Source organism: Elaeis guineensis, chromosome 2, assembly GCF_000442705.2.
Source record: "Elaeis guineensis isolate ETL-2024a chromosome 2, EG11, whole genome shotgun sequence".
NCBI classification, from domain to species: Eukaryota; Viridiplantae; Streptophyta; class Magnoliopsida; order Arecales; family Arecaceae; genus Elaeis; species Elaeis guineensis.
Genome location: NC_025994.2, coordinates 83,711,780 through 83,733,551, shown reverse-complemented (window position 1 = coordinate 83,733,551; position 21,772 = coordinate 83,711,780). Strand labels below are relative to the sequence as shown.

The 21,772-nt window shown below is 48.0% G+C and overlaps 2 protein-coding genes across 4 annotated transcripts; one reads left to right on the top strand and one right to left on the bottom strand.

Annotated features, from left to right (window-relative positions):
- Nucleotides 1-4,614: 4,614 nt before the first annotated feature.
- On the top strand, nt 4,615-17,929 carry LOC105055545 (probable aldo-keto reductase 1). Its single transcript, XM_010937378.4, has 7 exons — nt 4,615-4,820; nt 4,960-5,127; nt 5,212-5,418; nt 5,510-5,682; nt 5,881-5,977; nt 6,115-6,268; nt 17,578-17,929. The coding sequence occupies exons 1-7, from the start codon at nt 4,758-4,760 to the stop codon at nt 17,769-17,771; spliced, it is 1,056 nt and encodes a 351-aa protein (XP_010935680.1). The 5' UTR covers nt 4,615-4,757; the 3' UTR covers nt 17,772-17,929.
- Nucleotides 17,930-19,556: 1,627 nt separating this feature from the next.
- Nucleotides 19,557-21,571, bottom strand: LOC105055554 (early light-induced protein 1, chloroplastic). Of its 3 annotated transcripts, none has more exons than XM_073251968.1 (3): nt 21,303-21,571; nt 20,337-20,411; nt 19,557-19,978 (listed from the first exon to the last, which is right to left on the bottom strand). In XM_073251968.1, exons 1-3 carry the CDS (start codon nt 21,438-21,440, stop codon nt 19,634-19,636), a joined length of 558 nt encoding a protein of 185 aa, XP_073108069.1. In that variant the 5' UTR covers nt 21,441-21,571; the 3' UTR covers nt 19,557-19,633. The 3 variants fall into 3 exon arrangements, with proteins under 3 accessions (XP_073108069.1, XP_010935694.1, XP_010935701.1); XM_010937392.4 differs by having other exon boundaries at nt 20,337-20,417; nt 21,303-21,569; XM_010937399.3 differs by lacking the exon at nt 20,337-20,411 and having other exon boundaries at nt 21,303-21,568.
- Nucleotides 21,572-21,772: the final 201 nt, after the last annotated feature.

The following is a 21,772-nucleotide window of genomic DNA, read 5'->3' as shown; positions in this document are numbered from 1 at the left end:
AATCAGATTTTATCATTTTTACCCATCTTGAAGCATATATAATTCCAAAATACAACCTTAACTCGTATCTTACCAAACCAGGAATAGGCCCTTCAAACACTTCCTAGTTCTCATTTTTTTTTTTTTTTTTTTTTCTCGAGTAGTATGCACATTGCACTTGCTTCTACTATAGATTATTAGAGCCATAAATGTACTCCCATGCCTACTTTGCTAATCAACTTGATTATTAGAGCCATAAATGTACTCCCATGCCTACTTTGCTAATCAACTTGATTCATGTGATCAATATTTTTTATTCCTAACCCTCCTACTTCTTTGGTTCTGCAAATTGATTCTTGAATGATTCTTGTAGCTCCGGACTTCTAAATGATTTTATTCTATCTTCTCAAACAAAAATAATATCATTTTAAAGCAAGACAAGACGGTTAATCTTGCATGCATAGCTCGCACGAGTTGAAATCGATGGTCTGTAGGTTTTACAAAAAGCTGATACCTTGAGAAAAAGTAATTAATGCCTCCCAACAGGGAGTTCTTGTTAATCTGGGTCAAGCATAAGCCACCCAACTTGAAGTTAGCTGACACCATGACTTCACAGGAAGCTTGTAACTTAGGGACTGTTTGATAACTTTTTGTCACAAGCAGATACCCATTTCTCAAATATTTATAAAGTTAAGATGGAAAATTTTGCCAAAGTCATACCAATCTAGGAACATGGAAATTTCATGGCAAACCATTTTACTTTTCTTCTTGTTTTCCCAAACTAAACATTAGACAAGACAATATGAGGCCTACATGAAAATTAAGATTAAATTTAAAAACTAAAATTAATTTTTAATATCTAGTATATATATATTGAAAATTTATAAAGCTATTCACTATACCAAGATCAAGAACCTGCATTATGATATTGGCTCTTTGAAGGTCAAGCTCACAAAGGAGGATCTTAAAAAAATATCGCAATGCCCATTAGGAGGTGCAAACGAGTTAAGCTACTTGCTTGTGAGCTATTCGAACTTGACTTCAGTGTGAGCTCAACTCGACTCGATTATTATCGAGTTCGAGTAGCAGAATACTAGGCTCAAAAACTCACGAGTCTATTCGAGTTTATATATTTTTAATAATATTATTTTTATTTATAATATATTTTTAATAATATTATTTTTATTTATAATATATATTAATATATATATATATATTATTAGTAGGATAAGGCTTGATTTCGAGTTCGAACTTGAGTATAGCTCGGTTGATATTTCAGTCGAGTCGAGTCAATCTTGAGTTTTGCCTATTTTTTATCGAGCCAAGCTCGAACTTAAGATATTAAGGCTCGATCGATAATGAGCCGAGTTTTAAGCCCGAGTATTTCAAGTCGAGCTCGAGCTTCCAACTACTTAACTCGATCCGGCTCGATTGCATACCTAGTGCCCATGGAAGAGTTTGCAAGTGATCAAAACTATGATTTTGTGAGACCAATCGATTAGAAGCATGCAAAAACACCTTCCAGAGATTCTAGTACCCCAACTTTATTTCATTAGATCATGTCCAGTTTCATCTAAGCTAAGCAAAGTCTTGAGATTCCAACTAGATGGAAAACTTCCCTAGCTTGTCCTTTAACAATCATCTTAGGCACCAAGGTCACATTTGGTATGCTGGAATGGAATGGAATGGAATCACTATTCCACCTTCCAATTCTGACTCCACTATTTGGTAGGACTTCATGGGCTGGAATACTTATTCATGAAGAATGCTCATTCCATTCCATGGAATGAGATCCATACCATTGAGGGACCTAAGGAATGGCATTCCATTCCATGGAATGAATTTTTTTTCCTAAAATACCTTCTCACCTTCCTCCCCCCACTCCTCTCATGCTCATGCCGCGCCCCCCCTTCCCCCAGTGGCCTTCTCCCCTCCCCCCCAATGCTCGTGCCAACCCCCTTCGGCGGTTTTCCCTCCCCTCACCGGCACTCGGCTGCCCTCCCCCACCCCAAGACCCCCGCGGTGCACCCCCCACCCCACCCCTCCCCAACGGTCTTCCTCCCTCCCTCCAGGCGCTCATGCCATGCCCCCCCACATTGGTCTTCCCTCCCTCTCCCCCTCACCGACGCTTGTGCTGACCCCCCCTCCCATCTTCTCCATCGCAATGCACCCCGTTGTCCCCACCCCCCTCCTCCTGCCCGTGTGGCTCCTCCACTATGACCCCACCCTCGCCCAAGGCCCCCCGGCCACCCCCCCCACTCCCCTCCCCTCCACCTTCGATGGCGCCCGTGCCACCACCTCTCATCGCTCATGACTTCTCCGCGCCACACCCCCTACCACCATCTCCTCCCGCTCATCCTTCAAATAAAGGAATACAAATTCTTGTATAACTTCACTAGTACAACCAAACAAAGGAATGGAAATGCTAATTCCATTTCTTCAAAAATTCCATTCTATTCCTTACCTCATTCCATTCTTGCCTAATTCCATTTCAGCATACCAAACACGGCCTAAGAGTTTTGGTTATGGAAGCTAAATATTTTTGAGAAGATTATAGAACCTTTTTGTAGTTACTGTCTACTTAAAAAGTTTGAGTTATTGTTATGCTTCTATTTTTGACCCTTCGCATTTGACATTCAAGTGGCTCTACTAGGATCTGCTTGCTGGTTTGCTTGGTTTAGTTGAGATTTCTATTTTAGCCTTTATTTTCTAGATATTTTAGCCCCCTCTTTTTGCATACCTCCCTTCCCCTTTGGCTTGCTTCACTCTTAGTATATGAGCGTATTAAATATTGATCCACCACACCAATATGCACAAGCACTGTATGAACATGATACCTGTATATTTCTTTAAAACAGTATTACAAATTTTGAATCTAACCCTTAAAATTCATCTCCTAGTATATTAAAAATAATTTCTATTTGATAGAAATTATTTTTTATTATTTCTAAAAATTAGAAGATATGATAATTGGAAAAAGATAATATTAATCCAAAAAAATATACCTTATTTAATATTAATCCAAAAAATATGCCTTACTTTATCTACAATCAGTTACTTAACAATATTGCATGTCACCTTCTTTCTTTTAAAATGATTACAAATCAAGATTTTAAATCTCTATAGGATGAATGGTATTCTGATTGTCCTATCCTCCTGTGAAAAAATAAAATTAGGATAGGGTCACATAAACTCATCTGTACAGAAAAAAGAAAACCAAACAACAATAAGGAAAGAAGAATGAAGAAAAAAAAAGTGAAAGAAAAAAGAAAAAAATAGGAAAGAAGAAAAGAAAGAAAGGAAAAAGAAAGAAGAAGAAAAATGAAAAAAATATATAATTAAAAAAAGAAGAAGAAGAAGAAAAAAAGAAAGAAAAATAAGGAAAAAATGAAGAAAAAAATGAAAAAAAAAAAGAAAAAAAAAAAGGAAAGAAATAAAGGATATCTACGAAACTCTTGGCTGGAACTAGAGCGATGGGGCATCATGTTCGATTAAAAAAAAAAAATTAAGATATTCCTATTCTACAAGATTTAAAATTTTACTAAAAATAACTATAATTCTTTAAAAATCTAGACAAAGATTAAATTACAGAAATAATCCCTGTTTTTGTGCATAACAAATAATGGTAACAGTCTAATATAGATAACTGCTATAGCAAAATAAAGCCATTGATAAGACATTGATTGGGGAAGATAGCTTTGAAATTATGATCACTCCTCGGCATGGAGAGGATCTAATATGGCAATCCTAGGCTACTGCCTATTGATCACTTCATTCCATTCAATTTTCCCCTTCTTCTGCACAAGGTTAAAAACAGGAGTCCTTATTACACACTTACAATTTCATTCCTTTTCTAATATATTATACTTTTGTAATAAAAAAATAGTATTCAACATTATTTTTAATCAGTACTATTTTTAATCAAAATTATTTTTTAAAATTAAATTTTTATATCAATTTTATCTTCAAAAATGATTGCACACGCTAGAAAACAACAATATTTTATGAAGTAGAATTATCATACCTGCTATTATAATAGTATTATTTTAATATAAAAACTTTAAAAGCATGAATTTTAGGAAAAACAGGGGTCCTGATTCAGATTTTGATAACAGTGAACTGCATTCAGCAGCATCTGATAGATCTACTTGAGATGCAGGGCTCTTTCTTATTAAAAAATACAAAAAGGAACGAAAATCTTTAACAGGACAGACGCACAAATTGACTTACTCCCACGTCTTACTAAAGCACTGGCATCACGTTTGACGGCGGCAAATCACGTTTGAAGGCGCTGGTCGTCCCCGGAAGACTATTAGCCACCCATAACTGGATTTCCTACGGAAGCGATGAGATCACGCTGGACATACGTGCCACTTCTCCGGAGACATAAAGGTGTGGATGTATCCAGAGACAAGCTCGCGGTAAGCTGATTCAAACCCAACCCCTATAAATTCGTCACCAACGGTAACGCTAGAGAGTGGCAAACTTGCTGCCCCTGGAAAACCGTCAGCCACCTCGTAAATAGGTTTCTTACGGAAGCGATGAGGTCATCCTGGAGTTATTTATTCCTTAATTTTACAATTCAAACCATATACAAACTTTTGACCCGGCTCTATCCCGCTGACAAAATATACGGATGCATCCATCGGCAAGCTCACTTCGGGTGAGCCGACTCAAACCCAATCCTTACAAATCCGTCACCAACGGTAACGTTTCCTGTATTCACGGTTTCTTGTTGTGAGAGAGCCTGGCTTTAGTTTTCTTCGGTGTGGAGAACAATGGAAGAGCAGGACAAAACCCAGATGAAACCCAGAGTGAAGTTAGGAACCCAGGGATTAGAGGTAGGCATCATGCTTTTACTCGATAATACATTGGATAATTCTACTCTTTTCTCACTAGATGAATTTTAGTTAGCAGCTACCCTCCTCTTTGATTCATTTACATGATGGTGATATGGTGATTTCTTTTGCTTCTATCCAGGTATCCAAATTAGGATATGGATGCATGGGTCTTACCTGGATGTACAATTCTCCAGTCTCCGACGAAGTGGGGATATCCATCATCAAGGAGGCCTTCAACAAGGGAATCACTTTCTTTGACACTTCTGACATATATGGACCCCATACTAATGAGATCTTGGTTGGGAAGGTTTGTTTATCTTTTCTTCCCTTCAACATGAATGCATCAACTTTCGAGTGCTTAGTATGACAAAAGGATGGATGGTTGCTCTAGGCATTGAAGGAGTTGCCCCGAGAAAAGATCCAATTGGCCACAAAATTTGGGATTGTGAGGTTAGAGCAAACTCGTCAGGTAGTAATAAATGGCAGGCCGGAATATGTGCGGGCTTGCTGCGAAGAAAGTCTCAAGCGCCTCGGTGTGGAGTACATTGATCTCTACTATCAGCACCGGGTAGACAAGACTGTGCCTATAGAGGAAACTGTAAGCATCAACTTTAAGAACTTGTTCCTGTGTGCAAGGACCATTTCTATTGAGTTCTTGATGTAAATGCTTCTCTTTTGGTACTTGGTAGATAGGGGAGCTTAAGAAGTTGGTGGAAGAGGGAAAAGTGAAGTACATTGGGCTGTCAGAGGCCAGCCCCGACACAATTCGACGTGCCCATGCCGTGCATCCCATCACTGCGGTGCAGATGGAATGGTCTCTCTGGACTCGTGAAATCGAGGGAGAGATAGTCCCACTTTGCAGGTCTGGTTTTAGCTCCATTTTTATCAAATTGATATGCAAATTTGCAAAATTTTGTTAGTAGGATACAGAGTATCATGCATGATGGTTTGCATGGCTGAGTTTCTGGAGTAACATTGATTCATCTAATCTCGATATTTTACATGATGCTATACTTTGTCCTGTTAAAATTCATTCAATGTATTGCATATGGAAATGCAGAGAACTTGGCATTGGAATAGTTCCATATAGCCCTCTTGGTCGTGGTTTTTTCGGTGGCAGAGGAGTTACAGAAAGTGTACCTGCAAATTCTATGTTGGTATGAACTCTTATTAAATCCAAATTTTTCTACCGAAGCTTTATATTTCAGATTTTTTTTACACAATTGAGTAGCTAATATGCTTGATATTCTGAAATGAAGTTTGTTAACTTATTACCAATCGATAATTTTGCTAGGCTTCTCATCCAAGGTTTTCTGGAGAGAACTTAGAAAAGAACAAGACGCTCTATGTGAAACTAGAGAACTTGGCCAAGAAGCATCACTGTACTCCTTCTCAACTAGCTCTAGCTTGGATTCTTCATCAAGGGGATGATGTTGTCCCCATCCCTGGTAAGCAATTGCCGTGACATTATTTTCCCTAACATCAATATTAGCATGTGAAGACATGTCATTTATCTCTTTCAGCAGAATTTATCCTTGAATACAAGGAACCATAACCACACACAGAACTAATCTGAAGGAAAAAGGACCTAGAACTTGATGGAAACTTGAGACCTGGACTGAAACTTTTAGTGATACTACTGCTTTAGTGAAGTGCAAGAGAACTGGGAATCGAAATTGTGTTCTTTCCCCGATAAACTTGAGTTTTGTTGCGGCCAATCGCCTCGTCGCCCGATCGCCGGGAAGCGTGCACCTGCAAAAGGAAGTCCGCACTGACCGGAGGCGGCTCCGGCGGGGACCCTCCGACGGTCAAGTCAGAGAGGTGACTGGGCAACAGTGAAATGCAGACAGAGAGCTCTGAGAAGGAGAGAGGGAGAGGAAGAGAGAGGAGCGAGCCTGCGTATGTGGGAGAGACGAGCGGATCGGTCCTTGCACTGTTGCCTTCCCCGGTATATATAGTGGAGCACGGTATGGCGCCGTCATTAATGGCGCAGACAAGTGAGGAACTGTCAACTCACTGTAGACTGTCAGAGCCGCTGTGAAAATGTCATGTCGCCGTGTGGCCGTCTAATCACCAGGGTTGACCTCGCTCTCGGCGGGACAATGCCCCTGGGTAACTGTGCCGCATGTCCGTGTCAGAGCTGACAAGGTCTGGCGGCTGTACGGCGATGGGAGGAGACGGCCGACCCTTGGTCGGTGGCCAGCAGAGTGGCGTCGGGTTCCTCCGTCAGTCGGCGAGTTTCATGTGAGTCGGCCTTTGGGTTTGGTCGGTCGGGAGGGATATGCCCGACATACCTCCAGTCGGCGATTGGGCCATTGAAAAGCCGTCAGTAGCGTCCGTTAGTCGGGCACTCCCGGCTTTCAGTCGGGGCGCTCCGACCGTCAATCGGTCGATATGCCCGTCAGTCGGTCGGCCAGTCGGAGACGGTCGGTCGGGCCGCCAGCCGGAGACGGTCGGTCGGGCCGCCAGCCGGTCGGGCCCTCCGATAGTCGGTCGGTCGGTCGGTGGGTATCCCCCAACAGTTGCCCCCCTCCACTTCTAAGTCGGGTGGTGAGCTGACGACTAGGAGTGGATTTGTCGTACGCGAGGATCCGACCGTACCGCCGATTGATACGGTGTCCGGCGCCCTGTAAATGTCGAGAGGTTTACTGGCGTCCGACATCCAGTCGGCGCCAGGCGTCTCGTCCCATCAGCATCAGGTATCGGTCGGCGCCGGACGTCCCGCCGTGCCGGATGTCCCGCTGGTGTCAGCGATAAAACCGGTGCCAGGTGTCATGTCCCATCGGGAAGTGAAACCGTCGTGTCCCATCGGGAAGTGGAACCGTCGTGTCCCATCGGGAAGACAAAACGTCGCGTCCCGCCGCGACACATGGCGTGTGGCCATCGGTTCGCATTCGGTGGAGCGGATGGAGGCGACGTGGCGCAATCTGAAGGGGGGTGCGTCGAACCGTTGGATCGTTGGACGGCCCTGATGATGCCACGCGGCGAAATATGGGGAGTCTTTGCTGGGCGTGCCTTCATCTCGACCGTTGGGGAGCACTATATATACAAAGTTACCCCCACATGGTTTTTTACCCCTCTCATTTTTACAGTCGAGACTCTGCCCGCTTGAGCCTCCGCTCCAGGTACTTCTCCGCTCTGTCTCCCATTTGCGACTCTTTCCTTCCAAGGGCTAGAGTAGCCTTCCCCCTCTTTCTTTTTCCTTTCTTCCTTGCCATTTCTTTGAGCTCATGGCTAGGACGTCCCCACGAGGTAGTCGGTCGGGAGAGCCGACCGAAGACACTCGGTCGTCCCCGGAGGTGGAGGCTTCTTCACTTTCGGGGCCGGACGTCGATCGGCTCCGGGAGCAGTACTGCGTCCCGGAGCAGATTCGGCTGTTCGCCCCTGGCGCCGATGGTCGGGTTAATAGCCCGCCCGAGGGTCAGGTGGCCTTCTATCTGGAGGATCTCCGGACCGGCCTTCGATTCCCGATTCCGGAGTTCGTCCGGAACGTTCTGGACTATTATGGGTTATGCCCGGCACAACTTGCGCCGAACTCGGTTCGGCTGATAGTCAGCTTCGCCCTCCTGTGTCGGCTTTTGCCGACCGAACCTCGGATCTCTCTTTTCCAAGTTTTCTTTGTCCTCCGCCCTCACCCTAAAGCCCGAGGGTGGTGGTACTTCATTCCTCGGAAAGGGCTCTCTTTCATTACTGGTCTTCCAACATCCATTCACGGATGGAAGAACCAGTTCTTCTTCACGTCGTCCTCTGCCCCTTGGGGGTTTCCAGTCCGTTGGGGGAACCCCCGAACCGATCCAAATGAGAACAGTCGGGTGGAGGCCGATGATCGGGAGGACTTCCATCGGCTAAAGGATATCTCGGTGCCGAAGCAGAGCGAGCTCGTCACCGAGCAGGCCTTGTACGACGCCGGCCTTAGCCCGGTCCCCCGTTTAGGTCGGTTTGCATTCTCCCGACATCTTCATTTTCTTTTCTGTCTTCTTCTTTAGCTCTAACCTTTCGTCGTCTTTTTCAGATATGCCGCCGAGGACGCGACTGTCGGCAGCCGACATACGTCAGCACGCCGTGAGGAAGAGGCCGGCGGCAGGTGCCGGACCGTCGCAGCCTCCCAAGAGGCCCCGCGTGGTTCCGCCGAGCGAACCAGCCGGGTCGGAGGCGGAGCCGGTGATCGCACTGTCGGTGCCGACAGTGCTTGTTGATGTCCCGTCCGAGGGACCGTCAGTCGGGGGAGCTGCTTCGCCCGACCGTCGAGCGGCTGACTCTGCCGGGGGCACACCGACCGCCCAGCAGATTCCGGAGGTTCGGGAGGAAGTCCGTGAACCTGAGCTGCCGACGCATGCCACCGCCGCGCCGTCTGCCGAGACTCGGTCGGGCTCGAGCTTGCCGTCTATCTCCGACGTCAGGGCCTGGACGGCAAGCCGAGGTAAGGCCCCAATGGCGTCGGGTGATGAAGGTCGGTCGGCGGGCGGGTCGGCCGACTTTCCGCTTCCCGAGGGTGCGTCGGGCCTGGCCAACCACGACTTGGCCAGGAGACTATGCCAAGCACTCCTCCTTCCCGCCGACATCGAAGCGATGAAGAACCAGCGTGTCTCGAGAACCTCGCTAAGGCTGAAGAGGGCCGTGCCGCCGCTCAGGCCGACGCAGACGTTGCCAAAGCCGAATCAGAGTCGGCGAAGGAGGCTTTGGGTCGGGCGGTCGAGGTCTTCCGGGACTCAGAGGAGTACCGCGAAGAGCTCCTCGAGAGCGGCTACCTCTCGTACCAAGTCGGGTACGAGGATGCCCGGGAAGCCGTTCGGAGCTTGTACCCCGAACTTGACCTCAGCAACGTGGTTCTGCCAGGGTCGGAGGCCCCAGCTGCGGAGGAGACGGCCGGACCAGCGTCGGATGGTCTCTCCACCAGGGCGGAAGCCGAAGACGTCGCAGAGCCGGTTGCCGAAGACCAGTCGGCTCCGATGGCTGAAGTCGGAGCAGATCTTCCGACCAACTCGCATCGTCGTCCAGTGGAGGACGTCGACTCCGATGATTAGTCGGTTTTATTTTGTCTTCTGTTTTGCTTTGAATTGTAATCGGGCTCCGGCCTTTACCTTGTAGACTTTCCTTTGTTTATGGAAAAAATTTCTTTAAGTCTTGAATGAATTCTTCTTTTGCCTTCTCCCCCTGTTTGCAATGCCAAACATGTCTGCAATGTCGAACGTTAGTCGCTGACTTAGTCAAGTCACCAACTCGCATAAGTCGGTAGGGCTTCAGCAACTTGTTCAGCCCCGAGAGTAAAATGTGTCCCGACTTTAGGTCGGGTTCCGACAGTCGAAGTCGGCGTCCGGCGCAGTGTCGGAGAAACGATAGTAAGTCGGGTCCCCATACCCCTGCGTCGGGTTCGATGTTTTCCGACGTCCGGTGGTAAGCCGAATGTCGTTCAGCCGGCCGTTGGTCGGTCGGCAAGTCGTAGATGCGACAAAGGTCGCGTCGTGTGACAGACGGTGGTAAGCCGAACATCCCTCGACCGGCCGTAGCTCGATCGGAAGTCGCGACAATAGTCGCGTGGGCTTTTTGCCTTTCTTCGGTCGGGGCCCGATCGGCCTGTCGGCCGACGGATTCTGCCCGAAAATTCGACCGTAGAGGGAGCATGAACTCCCGTTCATAAGAGTCCGTCGGCCCTTTGTGGAGGTCCGACAAGTCGTCGAAGGAATATTGACTCCCGTCGTTGTAGATGCATCGGTCCGTGTAAGGGGCCGATGTGTCGTCGGTGCCAGATCCGCGTCGGCGCGTCGGGTCTGAGCGCCGACCGGTAGTGGAAGAGTTAGAACTCCAATTTTTCAAACTGAACATGTATTCCGATAATTGAATTACAGAATTCACTGGCAATACAGCTTCAAGTTGTCGGCGTTCCAAGTCCGGGGAATGGTTTTTCCCTCAAGGGTTTCCAGCCGATAGGCTCTCGGCCCGAAGGTGTCAGCAACCTTGTAGGGTCCTTCCCAGTTGGGAGCCAACTTTCCTTGGTCCAAGGGCTTCGACACCTCCGCCTTCCTCAAGACTAGGTCGCCAGGCCTGAAGAGCTTTGGTCTGACCTTGGCGTTGTAGTACCGGGCGACCCTCTGTCGGTATGAGGCCATTCGGATTTGAGCCTCATTTCGCAGTTCGGGGAGAAGGTCTAGGTCGGCCCTCCGACTTTCGGAGTTGTCCGGCTCGTGGTACTGCTCGACCCTTGAAGACGGCAGGCCAATCTCGAGCGGGATCACAGCTTCTGTCCCGTAGGCCAAACTGAACGGCGACTCTCCGGTCGGGACACGGGGGATCGTTCGGTAAGCCCATAGGACGGAGCCCAGCTCGTCGATCCAGAGACCTTTGGCTTCGTTCAGTCGGGTCTTGAGTCCATGGAGCAAGGTTCGGTTCGTCACCTCAACCTCACCGTTGGACTGTGGGTGCCCGACTGAAGTTAGTCGATGACGGATGTGGAACCTGGCGCAGAAGTCCTTGAAGTCTTGGTTGTCGAATTGCCGTCCGTTGTCGGTGATGATGGTGTGCGGCAATCCGAACCTGAAGATGATGGACTTTTGGACGAAGTCCTCCATCTTCTGCTCGGTGATCTGCGCCAAGGGCTCGGCCTCGACCCACTTCGTGAAGTAGTCGATGGCGACAACGATGAACTTCCTTTGGCCCGACGCCGGTGGGAAGGGGCCGAGAATATCGACTCCCCACTGAGCGAAGGGCCATGGAGCGACAATGGGAGTGATTTGGCTGGCCGGTTGGTGCTGAATATTGGCATACTTCTGACATGGCTCGCACCTTCGGACCAACTCTGCCGCATCCTTCCTCATGGTCGGCCAGTAGTAGCCCTGTCGTAAGACCTTGAAGGCTAAGGACTTGCCCCCCAAGTGATTCCCATAAATTCCTTCGTGAACCTCTCGGAGGGCGTAGTCAGCGTCGGTCGGTCCCAAGCACCTGAGCAGAGGGAGGGAGAACGACCTCTTGTAGAGTCGGCCGTCCATGATCACATATTGTGACGCCGACCATCGGAGTCGTTTGGCCTCCGCGGGATCTTCGGGACTGGTCCCCTCGGACAGGTACTGGATGATCGGGTCCATCCAACTTGGTTCAGACGTTAGCTGCTGTACTTCTTCGACCCGATCGATGCTCGGCTGTTGGAGGTTTTCGACAAACGTCCGACCCAAAGAATCATAGGCCGACGTTGCCAATCTGGAGAGAGCGTCGGCACGGGCGTTCTCCGTCCTGGGGATGTGGGAGATCTCGAAATGCCCGAAGCGGGCCACGAGATCCTTTACCCTCTGAAGATACTTGATCATGGTCGGATCTCGCGCCTCAAAGTCGCCCTTGACCTGCCCCACGATCAGCTGAGAGTCGGAGAATGCCCGGAGGCTGTCGACGCCCAGTTCCTTCGCCATCCTCAAGCCCGCGAGGAGTGCCTCGTATTCGGCTTGATTGTTGGAGGCCTTGAAGTCAAATCGGAGGGCGTATTCGGTGACTACCCCATCCGAGTTCGTGAGCAGGAGCCCGGCCCCGCTTCCCTGAGCGTTGGAGGCTCCGTCGATGTGAAGTACCCAGGTGGAGATCGGGTCTGGCTCAGAGACCGAATCTCGTCCCGGGCCTTCAGCTCCCGACCTTCGGTCGGTCGTCGGGCATTCAGCGATGAAGTCGGCCAAGTAGAGATACAAGGTCTCCCCGACCTGCGGCTTCACGAGCAGCGGCGGGGAAGCCAAGTACCTTTTCAGGTCTTCAAAGGCCTATTCGCACTCATCCGACCAAGAGAAACCGTTCGCCTGGCGCAGGGTCTTGAAGAACGGGAGGCACCTTTCAGCTGATCGGGAAATGAATCGACTAAGAGCGACGATTCTTCCGTTCAGTTGTTGGACCTCCTTCTTGGTGTTCGGATGACGCATGTCGAGGATCGCCTTTATCTTCTCAGGGTTGGCCTCGATCCCTCTCTGAGAAACGAGGAATCCGAAGAACTTCCCCGAGGTCACCCCGAAGGCACATTTGGTCGGGTTGAGCTTCATTCGGTGTCGTCGAAGGGTGCGGAAGGTCTCCTCGAGATCCTGAACATGGTCCGGGATCTGCGTGCTCTTTACCAGCATGTCGTCCACGTACACCTCCATGTTACGCCCAATCTGGTCTTTGAAGACCTTATTGACGAGTCGCTGGTAGGTGGCGCCGGCATTCTTCAATCCAAAGGGCATCACCCGATAACAGTAGAGGCCCTTGGGGGTCACGAACGCGGTGTGCTCCTCGTCTTCAGGCGCCATCTGGATCTGATTGTACCCGGCGAAGGCATCCATGAAGCTAAGCAGCCGAAATCCGGACGTCGCATCCACCAGCTGGTCGATCTTCGGGAGTGGAAAGCTATCCTTCGGGCATGCTCGGTTGAGGTCGGTATAGTCGATGCAGATCCTCCATTTCCCGCTGGCTTTCTTGACCATGACGACATTGGCGAGCCAATCGGGATACGTGGATTCCCGAATGAAGCCTGCTTCGAGCAGCTTGTCCACTTCTTCGTCAATGGCCTTCTGCCTTTCTGGGGCGAAGGACCTTTTCTTCTGCCTCACCGACTTCATCGTCGGGTCGATGTTGAGTCGGTGAGTAATTGTTTCTGGAGGGATGCCCGACATATCTGCTGCCGACCATGCGAATATGTCGGCGTTGGCCGTCAGCAGCTCCGCCAGTCGGTGGCGTTCGGTGTCGGGCAATTGAGACCCAATCCAAACTTTTCTGTCGGGATTTTTTCCTATCGGGATCGCCTCGAGCTGCTCGGCCGGCGAACCCCGCTCTTCCTCCTCCCGTTGATCCAGTTTGTCGATTGTCAGGGGATCCTTTGTCTCGTCGCTTTGGGCGGAGATTTGGAAGCATCGTCGGGCGAGCTGTTGATCCCCGCGCATCTCTCCGACTCCGTTTTTGGTCGGGAATCGAACAAGGAGATGGTACGTCGAGACGATCGCCCTGAGGGCGTTCAGTTCGGGTCGCCCGAGTATGGCATTGTAGGCCGAAGGAACTTGGACGACCGCGAAAATGAGAGAGACTGTGCTTTGCCGTGGTTCGGTACCGACCGTCACGGGCAGGGTGATTTCTCCTTCTGTCGTGACGGTGTCTCCGGCAAAGCCGATCAAGGGCGTGGAGACCCCACTAAGTCGATCAGTCGGTAGTCGCATTCGGGAAAAGGTCGAGTAAAACAAAACATTTGTCGAACTTCCATTATCAACAAAAATTCGTTTTACATCATAATTGGCTATTGTCGCCGACACAACAACAGCGTCGTCGTGGGGAGTCTGGATGCCCCGAACGTCGTCTTCTGAGAAGGTAATCACGTCGTCCGGGTGCGGCTTTTTCGTCGGCTCCCCCCCTTAGACGTCCCCGATCCCAGCCGCTTGGAGATCATGTTGATGACTCCAGCCGTCGGCTGGTTAGTCGGTGCCTCTTCAGTCGGCTGGGGGCGTCGATCGGCAGTCGGTCGGGTCGGCGGACCCTTTCGAAACTTGCCGAGATACCCTCGGCGGATAAGATTTTCGATCTCATCCTTCAACTGGATGCATCGCTCGGTGTCGTGGCCGTGGCTCCGATGGAACCGGCAGTACTTTCGATGGTCGAGGCCCTTTGCCTTCAGAGGCGGAGGCCGTCGCAGGTATTCTTCCCCTTCGATCTCCATCAAGATCTGCGCACGGGGAGCGGAGAGAGGAGTGTAGGAGTCATACCTGGGACGCACCGACCTCGGAGTCTGTCGGCGGGGTGATTTTTGGATCTGTCGGGGTGGAGAAAGCCGACTATCGGCCGGGGGCCTGCTTGGTTCGGCGGGCTCCCGACCTTTTCTTCGCTTCTCCTTCGGACCCCTGGGCTCGACCAGGCGTCGGTCGGACGCTCCTTCGTCCGCGCGCATATACTTGTATGCGCGCTCCAGTAGCTCGGCGTATGTTCGGGGGAGGGTCTTGTCCAGAGAATAAGTAAATCGGGACGACCTCAGGCCCCGCTTCATGGCTGAAACCGCCATGTCTTCGTTGAGGTCCCGGACCTCGAGCGTGGCCGCGTTGAATCGCGCCACGAAGTGTCGGAGCGTCTCGTTTTTCCCCTGCTTGAGGGAGAAAAGGCTATCCGACGTTCGCGGCGGCTTTCGGCTGGTGCTGAAATGGGCCACGAATGAGTGCTCGAGCTGCGCGAAGGAATGGATACTGCCCGATCGAAGACCGGAGTACCAAGCCCTGGCAGCCTTGCGAAGTGTGGCGGGGAAGCCGATGCAAAAAAGAGCGTCGGTTGCCCCTTGAATTGTCATGAGAGCTTTATAGCTCTCGAGGTGGTCGACTGGGTCGGTGGAGCCGTCGTATGGCTCCACGTTCGGCATTTTGAACCGACTGGGAATCGGCTCATCGAGGACCAGTCGAGAGAGAGGCTGGGCGGTCTGGAAGTTGACGTCGTTCGAAGACTTCTGGCCGTCCATCTGCAGTTGGGCGAGCCGGCGGTCGATCTCCTCGAACCGTCGCTCGTAGTCGTCCGCTCGTCGATGCTGGGAGACCCCAGGAGTGGAGCCTCCGGAGGATTCTGAAAGAGAGGCCGACGGTGTACGCGGCCGCTTTTCCTTCCTCGCCCGTTCCAACGGGGAAGGAGAGGGCCGCTGAGACCGTCGGTCGTCGCGCCGTGGTCGCCCCTCCTCTCCGTGGGAGCGCTGTTGAGAGCGCTCGCTTGGAGGCGACAGGGGTCGGCGCGGCCGTCGGCGGCTGCTCCTGGAAGGCATAGGTCGGGCCGCCGGTTGTTGCTGGAGGCTTTTGACTGCGTCGGTCAGTACGGTCATCTGCCGTACGATGGCCGCAATCTGGGCCTCCGTGGTCACTGCAGGGCGCGGAGAGCTAGGCTCCGCCGCCGGTGGGGGCGGGGAGGCTTCTTCCCGGCGGGAAGAGCGCCTTGCCGACCCAGTGACTCTCGATCGTTGAGCTCTTGTCTTTGTCATGCTGGCCCCCTACCTGGCGCGCCAATCTGTTGCGGTCAATCGCCTCGTCGCCCGATCGCCGGGAAGCGTGCACCTGCAAAAGGAAGTCCGCACTGACCGGAGGCGGCTCCGGCGGGGACCCTCCGACGGTCAAGTCAGAGAGGTGACTGGGCAACAGTGAAATGCAGACAGAGAGCTCTGAGAAGGAGAGAGGGAGAGGAAGAGAGAGGAGCGAGCCTGCGTATGTGGGAGAGACGAGCGGATCGGTCCTTGCACTGTTGCCTTCCCCGGTATATATAGTGGAGCACGGTATGGCGCCGTCATTAATGGCGCAGACAAGTGAGGAACTGTCAACTCACTGTAGACTGTCAGAGCCGCTGTGAAAATGTCATGTCGCCGTGTGGCCGTCTAATCACCAGGGTTGACCTCGCTCTCGGCGGGACAATGCCCCTGGGTAACTGTGCCGCATGTCCGTGTCAGAGCTGACAAGGTCTGGCGGCTGTACGGCGATGGGAGGAGACGGCCGACCCTTGGTCGGTGGCCAGCAGAGTGGCGTCGGGTTCCTCCGTCAGTCGGCGAGTTTCATGTGAGTCGGCCTCTGGGTTTGGTCGGTCGGGAGGGATACGCCCGACATACCTCCAGTCGGCGATTGGGCCATTGAAAAGCCGTCAGTAGCGTCCGTTAGTCGGGCACTCCCGGCTTTCAGTCGGGGCGCTCCGACCGTCAATCGGTCGATATGCCCGTCAGTCGGTCGGCCAGTCGGAGACGGTCGGTCGGGCCGCCAGCCGGACACGGTCGGTCGGGCCGCCAGCCGGTCGGGCCCTCCGATAGTCGGTCGGTCGGTCGGTGGGTATCCCCCAACAAGTTTGTTAAAGACGCCACAATTTCTTGCCAGGAATAAAGTATTCCTTCTTAAAAATTTGTTAGCTTTCTGCTAATAATGGCTTTGAACAGTATAGCAGTTGAAAGATAAATCAATGTTCATCTCACAGATACTCTGTATATAATCTGATATTGGTCCCTCAAGAATTATTCACTTTTCCATGCAATGATCACCAAAAAAGGATTCTACACTCTTTAGTACTTCTTACAAATTTCTTAGGCCAAGGCCTAATCCACTTTCATTAAGCTAATGAAGGAAGAAAAAGACAGAAGAAAAGGAGAAGATAGAGAGCGGAAGAGGTACCCAAGAAGAAAAGAACAAATAGGAAATGTGATTGCAACTGTCTTAATTGGTACATCTCTGTAGAGCCCTTGTTCAACATAACATCACAATCAGAAAAAATAGTTTAGGGAAAGCTTTAACACCTATCTAGTTGCTTCAGCTCTTCTTCAAATAATTACCTACTATAAGATCTCTCCTGCTAAGGTTCTCTCTCTTTGGTTGTCCTAATTTCACTTTTCCATGTACTGATCAATCAATGTACTGAATTATGGCACATTGAGATAATCCTTTTCTTTTAAATAATGTTACAATTTCATAAAAGTAGGTGCAGGTATGAATATTCTGTAGGGAAAGAAAATCCCAAAAAATGTTGGCTTCCAACTTCATACTCCAGTTTCATGATCAAGTTCTTGGTCATCTTCTCCCTTTCCTTGCAGAAAGTTATATTTTGCCTATTTCAACCGTAATTAGCTGATTAATGTTTAAAATATAGGGACACACATATAACCAGCCTTTTGATATATTTTGTACATATAGATATGGATTTTCTCAAAAGTATATAAAGATATGAATAGACAGATAAATAGATGGATTGAATAGATGGATGGTTGGATGGATAAATAGTATATATGCGCTTTTCCATTTTATTAACCATCTTATTCTTTTGTTATCAGGGACAACAAAGATCAAGAATCTACATGATAATATCGGTTCTTTGAAGGTAAAGCTCACAAAAGAGGACCTAACAGAAATATCCAATGCAGTACGTGAAGAAGAGGTGGCTGGCACAAGAACCTACGATAATTTTGAAAAAATTTGTTGGAGGAATGCGAATACTCCTCCAAAAGATACCAATTCTATGGCATAAGATCTTCTAGTCATGTGTTGTTCTCCTTCAGAAGCATCGGATCAATTCCTCCTTTCCCTTTCAAATGTTGAATAACTGAGACAATAAAGTTTTATGCGGTTATGTACCAAACAAAAAGCAAAAAAGGTGTTTCTTTTTTCGAGCAAAATTAAAAAATGTGTTTGTTGATCCATAATCTCCAGAAAGTGAATTATGCAAAATCTTATTTAGCCAATTCTTTCTTTTTCCTTGATGAAAAATAGCCAAATTCCCCAGAGTCTTTAAAAGAGAGAAACAAGCAGTTCTTGGTGAAACGACAGTGCTTGTATTTGGGTGGATGAGAACAGAATTGCAAACGGAACACCAACAAAGATGCCTGAAGAGATCCAGCCATTAAATTCCCATAAGATTAAAAATTGGGAAAACTTTCTGAATGGTTTTAAGAAAGTAATAGCTAACGCTGTTCCTTCCAGAAAAAGCTTTCGCTTTACAGATTCAGACCAATAGTTAGCACAGAATTTGATAATTTCTGTGATTTGTTGCCTTAATCACTTATTTCAAATCAAATCCTATACATGGGCAACAAGCGAGCAATTCTGAAGTACCAAAGGAAAAAAAAAAAAAAGCAAGCAATTCTTTGGAAAACAAAAAAAAAACGTCAACTCTAATAAAGATAGCTGCCAAAAAAAAGGCCCCAAGATTCTAGAGATGTATGTAGAAGTGTTTGGACTTTGGAAAGGTAAAACATCACCTACGTTCAACTGGTGTATCTTTTCCTAGCTAGAAGGTTCAATAGTGTTTTTGAAGTGAGATAAGTTGCACATATGGCCCCTAAGAGGGGGACTCAAATACAATTATTAAACGACATGGCTCTAGCTTGAGATTAATGGTGCTCACCCTTACATTCATGATTGTATAGGTGGATGTCAATTGGACTGCATCTTATGTAGCCAATCATACAGAAGATATCTTGTAGGATCACTACTCATCTTTTCTTTATGGATGGCAGCTGAACGAGTTTTTTCAGATATCCAATCTATGCTAAGTCCTAATGGGACTTATTTAGCAAAACTTTATAGGATTTGAGACGGATTTGGGATTTGCACCTCGGATGTCTGTTAACCCGATTATATATAATAGGACTCATTATTATAATGCATAATATTCAGTGTTGCTAGGACTCGAGTCTTGGCAACTTATCAAGATGGCCTACAAGAACTTATTTTTGTTCCTCATATGAGCCGACTGTTCAAGTTTTTTTTGGCTTTGTGAAGTCAGTAATTCATAAGTTTAAGTGCATATTGTGCAGACACATTTTGGGATGAATTAGTTAAAGCTGATCAAAGCTACATCAGCATGCTGATGTTCAACAATGATGGGTGAAGTACAACATTTAACAATCATTTATCTTCTATCTATTTTGATGTGGCAAGGTTAGACGATTTTACCATATATTCCTCGTTCCAAGTATAGATGATTTAGAAGTTCAAGAACTATTAGTACTACTGACAAATTTATTACGTAGGGCATGTGATTGATTTGTGAGATACATGAATTAAGACTTAAAGAGTATCTAACAACATCAAAGCAAAGTATTGAGTTGCTTTGGAAGCTTAGAGCCGTATTGAAGCCCTATCAACTTTTGTTGCTTGGCTTCAGGGAAATATCTTGGGGTCATGCTAATCCTTCCAGGGATGTGTGTTAACCATTGAAGCGAATCCAGCAATTGTGGCATCCAACCATATTCCAAGAGGAATAAGGAATTATCACAAAAGCTCATTTGTCCCAGTATAAACATTTGAAATCTACCATGCTAACTTGTATAATATTGCTTGCATTTCTAGATACATCAAAGAGCTAATCATGAACCAATGAGAAGTCCTTTACACAAGAGGGCCTCCCTTCAAGTATTCAGTGAAAGCTAGTGCCACCAAGCCCAGCATGGCGAACCGGCCATTCCACAGCTCTGCGTCGGCGGTCATCAGGCCACCGGACTGAGATTGTGCACTTACACCCTTGAACAATGGCACCAGAGAGGCCACTGACAACAAGGCTGCAGTGCCCGCAAACCATGGCAAGCCACCATTCATTAGCTGAGCTGCAAGATCGTCGCCCTTCGCCAACTCAACTGCCAAGGCTGAGACAAAACCAACCATTGCCAACCTTCCATTGATCCTCTCTGGTGCTGGCCCGCTAAATGCTAGCATGTCCGAAAATTTTGTGCTCTCCTATCATGTGTAAAGATGGATTAGATTACGACCTGAGAGATGCTACTATGTATATCATGTCAATTGCCATCTACTAACAACATTCATGGTGAGTGGAAAAATTATTAATTGTATGGATTATGTCTGCAACTAATCAAATAAATCTTATGAATAAAATGATCTACAGATTACAGGATTCTCTGTCAAGAGCATTTGTATGGAAGCATTTTCACTATAATTTATGGCAAATGGGAGCTTATATTTGGATTAGGAATAGTGGTGTATTCATTTTCCCCAGCATTTGTCTGGTAGCTTAGGTACCAGAATAGAAATGATAGTATAACTGATAAAAAAAAAAAATGTATGCTAATAGAATTACCTTGGCCTTCGGCTTTGGAGTAGGGGCCTGAGCCGGCTGTGGTGGAGGTGTGACAGGTGCAGATTGCTTCTGCGGCTGATCCTGTTTAATTATCAACAAATAAAAAAAAAAAAATCTTTTCTCGGTATGGATGGTGTAGCACCAAATGCGAGCTACTAATTTATCCTTGCGTTCATGTTCATGTTTTGTTCGAGCTGATACATGCCAAGACTGAATGATGATTCGGTTATGCTATTAAACCGAGTGATCATATTAGCCTTGATTTTTCTTTCCCCCTTCTGACAATTGCTAATTAATTTGCATGCTTTTGCACCAACTTGTTAATTTAGGACTTTATATTTTTTAGTCAGTTCCAGATTTGCTAGACCTCATTCCATAAATTTTACGGATTGCATTTAGTATTGGGTTCCCAATTCCTACTAGATATGAGTTCCTGAGCCCGAGTTGGAGTCGGCTTGGTCATGCCTGCCAAGTAACTGCAGTTCCATAACTTTTTATTGAGAAAGTTAATAGACCCAGAAAGATATCTTAAAAAAAGGTACGGGAGGCCCGGATAAAGAAGAGGAGCTCTTTTAGGCATAAATTAATTATTGTGCCTTTGGTGGTTTACAGAAAATACTGGATCTTGTCCTCCTGGAGCACCTTTTTGTTATTGGATCAGTAATTGATTGAACATGTTCCTAGAACTCAACTTTAATCCAAATGAGCTTGTTAGAAATTTTCTTTTTTTTTAATGCACGCATCCCATGTACCATCCATGAAACCTATATATATATTCAATGAATCCCATGCTTTCTTGATTTAATCCGTTCTCTTGTTAACAAGGAGTGTGACATTATTTAAAGGTAGGTTGATCGGTTTCATGGTGCGACAGAAAAGCTAATTATAATTAAAAACCATACAACAAATTAATATTTGGAACAGAGATAGGTAAAGCATGCTGCGGTGTTTAGTGCCCGCTCTCACCTCAGCTTGGCAGCGAATGCGCATGGGACGCTGACATGGCAGTAAATAAGTGGAACGAAGGCCCGTAGAGCGGCTCTTGGAGCCAACACGTGGCATGACGCCTGCCATGTAGGAGTGAAGTGTGGCTGAAGTGGCCATCTTCGAGCCTCCAAGTGCAGAAAATGAGTAGACAATGACAAAGAGCAGCAAGAACAAAAGAATGGGGAGGAATCAAATGCTAGCTTGAGATCTCGTGATCTTTTTCTTGAGACGGGTTGGGTTGTAGGCGTTGCTAGGTGGCGAGATTTATAGAGGGAGAGGAAGAGGAAGACGTAGGCAGAAAGGGTGGCTGCCACGAGGCCACATCACCTCCATGGTTTGGGCCATGAACTCGTTGTCACGTGGACAGCTGAGGTACCAGAGAAGGCGGAGAAGATTCCAGAGGTCCAGAGCTTGCTCGAGGTTGCTCGTGTCTTCTGGGTACTGACGTG